Here is an 11318-nt window from a genome sequence, read left to right as displayed (position 1 = left end):
TAATGCCGTCTTATTGCTCTTCTTCCTAGTAGGTGCATTTAAAAATGTTTTCCTGATGATTCCTGGACTCCTGCTCAAAATTATAAATGAATATAAAGGACAGCTACAAAAAAAAAAGCTGTTGTCGTTCCATCCTGACGGATGACAGCCGTGACAGCTAAGTGGAATCCTGGAAAATAAACCGTGGAACTTTGACCAATGAGAGAACAGTTTACTCGCGCGTGACTTGCATGAACAAATTTGGTCCGTTTATAAACTTTGCCGTGTGAAAGCGAACCGCACCAAGAATAAAAAGCAACATTGTAATAATTTTAATCCCTGTTTCGGAACAAAGCAATCGATCTACAGGTGTGAAAGCACCCTTAGTGAGCATGTGGACTATATCAGCTCTGCAGGAAATTATCAACAGGTCCAACGATTCAGTAACACTACCTGAAGCGTATATAAAGCATTAAAAAAAGTATTTAAACAAATATAAAATATCTGAAAACATGCATCATCTACTAAGATTTTAGCGCTGGACCTATCCTTTTACAATGTCTTATAAAACACACTATAATACATTTTAAGCTTTCATTAAAAACTGTGAACAGAGTTATAACATATGATAACTTTACAATAAGGTTAAATTTGCTAACATTAGTTATTACATTAGCATGAACTAACAATGAAAAATACTTCTGAATTTATGAATTGCAGTTCAAGTTAAATCCAACATTTAGTAATAAATTATTAAAATCAAGTGTTGTGTCTGTTAATATAGTGTAATTAATAAACACTAAAACAAAAGCATTGCTCATCTGTAATGGTAGTTAATGCATTAACGTTAAGTACCTTACTGTAAAGTCTTACAGAGAATACTTAGTTTCTTCAAACAATACAACATTAAAAGGCTATATTATGAATTATCCAGTACAATTTCCATCTAATCAAGAAATGGTGTCTGAAGTTGACAATGGAACTATTTAATTGTATTTTTTATTATTGTGTGTGTAATTATTATTTGTGAGTGTTATTATTAGTGTAATAAAGAATCCGACATGATGTCCTTTATACACAAACAGATGAATCTGAGATGTGCAGAAATCAGAAAATGCAGAGACTGCAATCTGTCTGAACTGAATACAAGTGTTTCAAATTAACAGCATACATGTTGTGTCTTACAGAAGCTTAACAAAATCTCCTCAGAAGAGAAGAGAAGAGAAGAGAAGAGAAGAAACCGGTAATTTCACACAGATAATGCACAGGTGCGTGCTTCCACCTGGCTGCCACTGATAAGTGACTGAGAGCGAGACAGACACAGACAGACAGAAGGAAAGAGAGGTGTGGAGGGGCTAATGGCCTGAGAATCATCATCCTGCTAAAGACAGCACAGAACCAAAGATGCTGGAGTGGGAGCAGGAGGACAGCCTGTAATCACTGAACTGTCAAGATGAAGTTAACAGACTAAACAAAGACACCATCATCCAGTACAATGTGATCAGATACAGACAGACAGAGAGACAGAAAAAAACACAAAGAAATAAAAGAACTAGGGCTGGTCCTAATACCATTTTTTGAGCTTCGAAGCTTTGGTAGTAATCAACACCGAATATTCAAAGCTTCGGAGGGAGGGGGCTGAACATATTCTTCTCTCTAACCCCGTGTCTACAACTGACGCGAATGGTGCGGCGCGACAAAATACTATAGAACTCATTATAATCAGTGATGCTGTCAATACACGACAAATTCCCGACAGAAAACTGCTGCTGCGTTCTATTTATGACGTATTGATACACATTTCAAATGATTTTCAACGGTCGCTTTTTCACGTCCAGTGTAGACAGACTTTAGCTGTTGCGGCACGGCGCGGCAACTGTCACGTCCGGTGTAGACACGGTGTAATAAAGGCAGGAATCTCTGTGTGTCTGTCTGTTTACATTTTTATTATGTCGAGAACCGTTCATCCAATCGACTTCACGCGTGGTGGGTGTGTTGCTGCGGACCCAAGGGAGTGCAGTGTCGCATTTTGGTGCAATATGGACACGCAACAATCACGCGGGCAGTGCTTTTATATGCTCCGAGAACTGACACTGCACTAGTGATACAAAACACACAGGTCTGTTAAGAGCAATACTTTTAATATAGACAAATTATTATTAGGCTGGGCTACTGTACGTTTTTTATGACTGCCGTATTCGCAAGTATTTTCCAAGCAAATTAAGTGCACGTTTTTATCATGTGTAAAAATACTGATTAACATGGCGGATAAAAGCAGCTCGTTTTTTGTTTTACACCAACAATATACTATAGGCGTACTACCTACAGAATTTTACAGATTTTTCAAACTTGATGTGCTGTTGTGGCCAGTTTCAAATCGCATATTTGGCACACTGCCTTTGTCTTGTCCTCACTCAATGTAAAGTGCTCCCACACAGCTAAGGTCTTCGGCACTTTTGTCTTCTCTTTCAGATGAACTAAATCATGACGTTCATGACGTTCACTCATGGGCGATTCATATTCAAGCGCGAATGAGAACCGTTTTGCGAAAAAAAAAAAGAAGAAGAAGAATATTCGAATATCAAAAGTCAACCCACTGAACGAATATTCGAATAATCGAATTTTCTGGTCCAGCCCTAAAAAGAACAAACCAGTCACAACAAATGAACAAAACAATAGAAAAAGAGAATGAAAAAATGACCAAAGAAAAAAAATAAGACTAACACAGAATGAAAGATACAAAGAACAAAGAGAAGAGCACAAGCTGAAAAGTAAACAATAGAAACAAACAAACAAAAGACAGAGAAAGAAGCAAAGAACAAAGGGAAAGAAAAACAACCTAAACACCGAGCAGCAGCAACAAACAAAAGAAACAAAAAAGAATGGAAAGAATTTAAGAACAAATAAACAAACGAAGGAACGATTCAAAGAACAAAAAGGCAGATAATGTTTAATAAACCCATGTGGACAAACCACTGATCTGAGAACAAACTATACGAGCAGGTAAATATCGTCAATATGCCATTTTTCCTTTCGTCAATGATGCTGAATTAACACAAGCAACACACTTCCTCCGGGAAACAACTGCTACCAAAATTGATTGAGCTTCCTTCTTAATAGCACACATAATGAGAAAATTCAAGCTTATATATATAAAAAAAAAAAAATGCATTTCATGGCTCTTTCTTACCTGGCCACGGAGTACATGAAAAGGAAGTCATTGTCAGGTGACCCTGGGTTCTTCCCATAATCCATGTATTTTTTCTGCGTGGTGTTTTTAATGTCCTTTATAACAGATTCCATCTCTTTACTCAGATTTGACTCCACCTGGGAGAAAAAAAAAAAAGTCACTTTGTGAAGGCTTCTCTGATTTTCAGAGCAGAGTTTAATGGCCTGACATGCAAGTCTACGATACTAGCTTGAGCTTTTGTGTTATGAGATGTTAAACCACAGCAACGTTCGGCGGGGCATGAAGGATCACATGGAGGTGAGTGGCACACCAGTTCTTACTCTGAATCAGGATGGAGCGATGAGATGCACAGAACAGAAAAGAGGGGAGGGGAGAGCGCTCTAATAAATACCAGTATGGGATCTCTCTGCTTTAGGCTGGCGCTTACTGGGAAAATGCCCAGCTGCTCCTGAAGGTCCTCCACTTCGTTCACCATTGTGGACATGCTCTTGTTACTGGGTGTGTGCCAGGCACCCGTCTCCATCCCACGGCCAGGACGACAGGGCAAAACACTGTTGGCGAACTGACGACACAGTGGACAGGTGAACTCGCCTTTATCCACAGAAAACCCCTGAAGGACCTGATCGTTCTGAAAACAAACAAATACGACACTGTTCATTTAATGAGGTTTAGCAGATGACTCATTCTCAAAAATAGACGTAATGGTATCCGTTTGATATGATCTGATATATAAGCTCACAAAGTCTTTTGACTATTAGTATAAAGTCTGGTCCACATTGTAGCTTATTCTGTAATCATTGTAAGCATGTTCCAATTTGGTTGTGTTTTTGTGCCAACATTTCTTTTTAAACTTAAGCACTTGTGTCGATACTGCACATCATGAAAGAAAAAAAAAGAAAAAATTCCAAAACCTTTTTTTTTTTTTTTTCAAGAAAAGGGGCAAAAAAATGTGGTAATGACAGAATGAGGGGAGAGCGCTCTAATAAATACCAGTATGGGATCTCTCTGCTTTAGGCTGGCGCTTACTGGGAAAATGCCCAGCTGCTCCTGAAGGTCCTCCACTTCGTTCACCATTGTGGACATGCTCTTGTTACTGGGTGTGTGCCAGGCACCCGTCTCCATCCCACGGCCAGGACGACAGGGCAAAACACTGTTGGCGAACTGACGACACAGTGGACAGGTGAACTCGCCTTTATCCACAGAAAACCCCTGAAGGACCTGATCGTTCTGAAAACAAACAAATACGACACTGTTCATTTAATGAGGTTTAGCAGATGACTCATTCTCAAAAATAGACGTAATGGTATCCGTTTGATATGATCTGATATATAAGCTCACAAAGTCTTTTGACTATTAGTATAAAGTCTGGTCCACATTGTAGCTTATTCTGTAATCATTGTAAGCATGTTCCAATTTGGTTTTTTTTTTGTGCCAACATTTCTTTTTAAACTTAAGCACTTGTGTCGATACTGCACATCATGAAAAAAAAAAAAAAAAAAAATTCCGAAACCTTTTTTTTTTTTTTTTCTCTCAAGAAAAGGGGCAAATAAATGTGGTATCACATGACAGAATCAGCCTAACAGCGAAACAGCCTAACAAAATCTAAATTCTAAAAACAAAATTAAAAACATTTTTCACTGCACGAGTATTTTTATTTTCTCATGAATACTTTTTGCACACAGGACAAGATTAAGTTGTATAGTCAGTTGTATAAAGGCAGATATATGCAGTCTTATCATATGAGCAACTGCTCCATTTCAGTGTCATCTTCTGATACTTCCGTCACAAGCTTTTTTTGTGCATTTTTTACTTTGTTGATAAAACAACAGCACAAATGATATGCGCATGGCTATTTTTATTTCCGTTTTCACTCGGAAGGCAAAAACCGTAAGTCAGACTGCTTAGCAAATTGCATCATTTTAACCAATCAGATTGGAGATTATAACTGTTTAAAAGGAAGCTCTTACCATTTTTGTGTGTAATATGCATCCCAGCCTTGGGTTTGTCACCTGATGCTGAGACTAAAGTGCTGATAACTCTACAGCTAAAAGGACAGCCCTGTTTAACCCCCTTCTCTCGCTCTGAACATCATTGTCTGCTCATGTTAGATTATTCAGCAGATAATGATGTCAGACTGCCCTTATTAGCATAAGCACAACGCTTCCCTGAAAGCTTCAGCTGAGAAGAAACAGTGGTGAATGAACCTCTAACGAGGTTCAGAGCAGAGTCTCAACTAATAGTCACTTGATAAGTTAAAGCTCTTTACAGTATAGTGTTCAGTATAAAGAGTTGATGGATTCTTACCCGTAAGGACTCCATGTAGGACTTGTGACAGTCTATATGCAGAGTGTGGCCACACGTCTGCACATACACACCCCCGTCCCAGCCAATAGACACAGACTGCAGACATGAACTCTGGGAAATTAAGCATAAGAAAATGAAAAAGAAGAACTAACCATCATTCATGAGCTAATAAAAGAGACAACATTACATTTTGATTGTATTAAACTCTTTAAATGAAAATAAAGCTTTAGTTTGCAAGGTGAGGATAATAATGTATGTAATACTATAATAATGTACAATAAGAATGTTTTAAGCTGCTGTAAAATAGCTTATATGCACACATTTTTGATGGCACAGCTGAATTCAACATTAATGCAGCAGCTGTAAACTATCTACAGTTGGGATAATGAGCTCCATTACCTGGCAGAATAATTGTTTATTGTAATTGTTCATTTTATAAAAGCAATAAGACACCCAAGACAGTGATTTTACTACGTGCCTAACAACCCTTAGCCATGGTTATATCACTGTAATGCATTGGCCTCTTGTGGTTTATTGCATTATTAAAGTATGTAACCCTAATGAAACTGTATGCTTAGACAGTCATATTGTATTGATATGCCTCAACAAAAAACAAATGTTTTAGAATGAGTGTTTATATGTGGTACATACATCTTTAAAGTAGCGTTGCATAAGGGAGAGCCTAACATCATGGGCCGCTCCACATGTGTCCTCGGGGTAGATATGTTCCTCATCCGTAGTAGGCAATCGCTTTGGTGTGTCACTACGACAGCGGTGCCCCAACACTGAAATGCACACACATACACACTCTTTAGAAATGGCAATCATATGCCAATTAGCTGCCATCATCATATTTATGACATTCTCCATTTGCATACTATAATTAAGTTCCATGTCAAAGTCAAAACTGTAATGCACGTCACGCTGCCTCCAAATCCCACCATACGGAATACTCAGCAATAAAAATTAAAAATAGACCAAATCAGCAGCCTGTTAATCCATCAAATCTCCAAGAACTGATTTTCCAGCTCTATAGGGTCAGACAAGATAGCTACAAACACAGCAAACCTTGACCTTGAGGCCTTTTAAGAATACTAAAGTCACAAATCGGACAAATCATAGACCAGTGATTATTCATAAAACAGAATGTTAATTTTATCACAGGACTGGGGTGGGAGAAAACTACCTGCGAGTCTACCTGCTAAGAGTTCACAATGCTTGATAAATTAAGCAATTAAACACTGTTGTTAAAACAAGTAGTCGTGCAAAGTGGGTGGATTTAAAGTCATGGGTGGGTTAATGTAGAGTTAAAGAGCTCCAGTGATCTGGATCACTACAATCTGCCACCTGCAGATGGAAAGCTGTAATGCTACACTCTTGTCCTACTGCCTGTTATAGACCTAGAATAGAATAGAAACCAAACTTAATTTAACACAAACAAAAACACAGCAGTGATGTTCGGTAAGTTTAATATACTGTGCTACTTTAAAACTATGTATTGTGAAAAGCACTATACAAATAAAGGTAAATGTACATTTAGGACCATAAGTGCAACATATTGAATGGATTACAATTGTACAATATGCAGTTTTGGTTTGGGATGAGAAAATCATGACAATATACATTTTTTGGAGAAGCTTGTTCAAAGTGTTTATTTAAAACGTCAAACTGGACCTTCTGATACAAATAGCAGACTTCTCTCTAGTGACCTATGCATCAAGACTTTAAATATGGTGTCTGCTTGGAAGAAATGTAGAAAGCAATAGCTAGTATGGCAACACAGGCAACCGTGAAACTGACTGGACCTCCATAACATGCAGAGTCCCTCAGGGCTCAATCCTTGGACCTCTCATGTTCAATCTGTGTACGCTCCCACAAGGCCGCAATACAATAACACAACACAACAAAATTGCTAATCATAGACATGCAGACTAAAGTCCCAAGTAAGCCCATCCATCGTATAGACAATGCAGCAATGCACAATGCAGTGCATTGATAAATATAACGTTTGGATGTGATTTCCTTATACACAAAGCAGGGATCCTCACATTTAGCAATAAACAGAACATACTAAATGAATGCTTACCTTGAATGCTTAGAGATATATATATGCTACTTCCAAATACTTAGTCCAGGATCTAAGATAGAGTTGTGGCTTAAAAACTCACTGACGTTTAGCTACCTAGTGTTACTGACAACAGGTTTCATTACAGAATCCCTCATATTATCTTATTTAATGTCAGCCTAAACTACACAATGAAGGCTGTCGTAAAATGTGAACACATTGGGCGAATTCAAAACGGAAGTGAGCATCCATATGCCCTACTTCCTTCGAAGGGCAGAGCCCTTGAAGTGTGTTCTTTGAAGGGTGTAGGGCATTACGGTCTCGTATAAGCATTTGTAACTCCCTTGGTGAAGGGAATGACAGACCAGATGCTAAATTGGCAATGCTACGCGCGCGTGCAGCATTCAGAACTTCATCAGTTGTTGCAAATAGTATATCAGTCTGGCGAGTAAACAAAAAAATGTACTAGCCAATAGTGATTATATTGCCAAGGTGTGCGTAGAGGGTTACATAATCTGCTCCTGGCGCCACCATCTGTAGAACTTAGTGGCGCTGGTGCCACTGCTCTCAAATGTTAGTCTGGAGCCCTGATTGACCACTGCTGAAATAGACACAGATACATTGCTAATATTAAAAGGTGCGTGATACCTGATGAAGCCTGCAGCAGTACCACCAGTCCTGTGGGTCTGTCTTCAGTAGATGGGCCGCTCTGACCACAGATCACACAGTCATACAGAACTTCTGAGTCTAGAGGTTCTGCCGAGCCCATGTCCATCACTGCATCTGTTTCAGGTGACTCTATTAAACACAAAATCAAACAAAACAGTCAGATAACAAACAAAAAAGAATTATATAGAGCACATCTGAGACTGGTAGATCACAAGATTTCCCTTCAAATAAAAGATGCCGCCCACAAATACTCTACAGCATTTTAAGGCACCAAAGGTCTGAAGGCTGTTCCAAAATATATGCAGCAAAATTATGCTGCCTTTCGAGATGCTTTGTTTTGAGCAAATTCTGTGCATCCCTCACTCAGGTGAACACTGACAGAATGAGTTGAGAGAAATGTTGATTACAAATAATTCTAGTCCATTCGATAATGAATAGTATTGAAAAACAAATCTGTTCAATCAAATCAAGACAGCTCACTAGATTTTAAAGCAAAGATGAAGATCAGTTTGGATCTCTTTCCCTAGGTGATCAATAACATTCAGTTCAAGTTGTGTAGATATTGACTGCTCATCAGATCTTTAGAGAGTCCAGCACAGTTTGAAGCTCCAAAGCAAAAAATTAAAAAAGCAACATGGAATTCTATAGATAGAGTACATTTGTACATGAATATGGCTATCATTCATTACCGTGGCACCCCACTGCACCATGGTCCCATCACAGTACTTTTTTGTAAGGGTTTGGCGTTTTACACAAAACCAAAACACAGAGAGAAGCCAAGCACGAGAGTATGAGACGACGGGTGTAAAATCCAATAAATGCACATGATTTATGAGCGCAGTAGATTGGCAAAACTTAATTAGTTATATAATGTGGATCTGAATGACTTTTTTGCCCTCTCCTGGTTAAATTAACAAACAGTTAAATGGAGGTTCAGGCGGTCATGCATTAAACGCAGTAACAACAGAGCTAATGTAGTGTGAACCCTGTTTTTGGACGGCAGAATATTCTGCTATCTGTGAAGGTCAGTATCTAAACACAGTATCCTAAAACTGTTCATGTGCCTAAAACTTTGTGATTATATCATAATATGACTATACAACTTCTGCTGTATTTAGATAAAAATAATGACAGATATATAAAAACTCAAGTGAAGTACAGATACTCCCAAAAAAATACTTTAGTACTGTAACAAAGTATTATTACTTTGTTACATTACACCACTGAGAAAAATTAGGGACGCACTGCATATAGTTACTCATTATAATGAGCAATGTAATATTTTCCATCGCTTTAAAAAGTAGCATTCCCAGTCAGTGTTAATTTCGTTGCCGAATAATTTTCGTCAACGACATTTTTTTCACCGACGACAACGAGACGATAACGAACTAAAACTATTTTTAAATGACAAAAACTATGACATAAATCTATTGACATTTTCGTCAACGAATAAAAACGAGACGAAAATGTTAGGGAGGGACGATTTGGGAAGAAATTCATTCAGAACGAATCTGCTGCGTGGTTCGGAGGTTAGATTGCGTATATATGAACCGGCGGGACATCAGCTAACATACACTTGCTGCACGTCGCATAAAACTAGAGATCGACAGATATATCGATTTTACGATATTTTTCCCGATATTTAAGCATTTTACCATAATCGGTTATGTAATATCGGATTCACAGATAAACGGCACCATGTTGTGTGTGTTTTGAGAATTGTGCGCAGGATCGCCATTGCAGCACAGCGTCTGAGGGGAGAGGAGACAACAACAACGGCGTGCATAGGTAAAGCATACTTACTTGCTTTGTTGTAATTAGTAAACTTTATTTAACATAACAGCCATTAATGCACATATTAGATGCGTTACATAAATGCCTGAAATGTAGCTAGTTTATGCAGCTTGCCTCTAAGAAATAGAGACAAACTCACTGAGTCACGTAAGAATCCGTCAAGTCCTGTCCCAATAAAGACTTTGCCTGAATTAACTAATACAGCCATGAATGAGAGCATGTTGGAAATAAAAGCGCTGTATTTAATTCTCTCTCTGTTGTCTATATGCTCATCATTAGTCTCGTGAAGTTGGAGTCGGCTAACAATAATCTGTCAAGTCCTGTCCCAATAAAGACGTAACTTTGCATGAATTAAATAATACAGCCATGAATGAGAGCATGTTGGAAATAAAAGCGCTGTATTTCATTCTCTCTCTGTTGTCTATGCTCATCATTAGTTTCGTGAAGTCGGAGTCGGCTAAAAATAATCTGTAAAGTTCTGTCCCAATAAAGACGTAACTTTGCACGAATTAAATAATACAGCCATGAATGAGCTCATGTTGGAAACAAAAGAGCTGAATTTAATTCGGTCTCTGTTGTCTATATGCTCATCATTAGTTTCGTGAAGTCGTCTGCATTTTGCTGTTCACACGGTTGCTGCTCAGGAAATGCTCCAGCACGGCCACTGCATGTAACTTTTAACAAGATTAAATAAATACAACTCTATGGAAATTAATTATTTATTATCTCCGCGAGCGATCACAGTTTGAGTATAGTTCTGTGTAAATGCATAGATAAACAGTGCTTTGTCAGCACGCATTTCATGATTTAGAATGACAAAAACATTAGTAATTCTGATATAACATACCAGTTGAGAAATGCAATAAAATACGATGTTTTGTTTGTTATATTCCAATATTCCAGAGAATATTATTCAGTGAATTAACATTATCCAGTGAATTCTTCTTCTTATGAATTATTCTTTAGTCTTTTAAACAGCTTATAAACCTACTAAAACTGTAGTTTAAAATGTAGATGACTCCTGTCCTTTATTTATTTTCTCCATTTGAAAACATTAGACATTCTACGTTTATTTTGCTTATTAGTGTTGCTGCTGATGCTTTTGATAAATAAAATGTTTTTATTGTTGTAATATGAAGATTAAATTTAACATGAAAGACTGCAAATTTTCAACACTTTTTTATTTATTTATTTATTTATTTTTTTAAGATGACTGAAAGGAGGAAAAACCAAAGTGAAGCATGGACTTACTTTATAACAGTAAATAAATATCGGTTCTGCATATCAGTTATCGGGCACATAAACATGCAAATAATT

General features: G+C 37.7%; 1 protein-coding gene across 1 annotated transcript in view; it reads right to left on the bottom strand.

The window, feature by feature from the left end:
* LOC107742961 (E3 ubiquitin-protein ligase UBR3-like) overlaps positions 1–11318 on the bottom strand; it is a 69632-nt gene that overhangs the window by 18086 nt on the left and 40228 nt on the right. Inside the window, exons 25-30 of the mRNA XM_016556050.1 lie at positions 8187–8336; positions 6125–6258; positions 5474–5584; positions 4196–4396; positions 3170–3306; positions 347–389 (exon numbers count right to left, since the gene is read on the bottom strand). Of these exons, the coding sequence (XP_016411536.1) occupies positions 347–389; positions 3170–3306; positions 4196–4396; positions 5474–5584; positions 6125–6258; positions 8187–8336 (776 nt within the window). The remainder of the gene's footprint in view (positions 1–346; positions 390–3169; positions 3307–4195; positions 4397–5473; positions 5585–6124; positions 6259–8186; positions 8337–11318) is intronic.

The sequence above is a fragment of the Sinocyclocheilus rhinocerous genome, unplaced genomic scaffold (genome assembly GCF_001515625.1).
Source record: "Sinocyclocheilus rhinocerous isolate Xijiao unplaced genomic scaffold, SAMN03320098_v1.1 scaffold45, whole genome shotgun sequence".
Taxonomy (NCBI): Eukaryota; Metazoa; Chordata; class Actinopteri; order Cypriniformes; family Cyprinidae; genus Sinocyclocheilus; species Sinocyclocheilus rhinocerous.
Note: the sequence above shows the minus strand (reverse complement) of the source record. Positions and strands in the feature narration are given on the sequence as shown.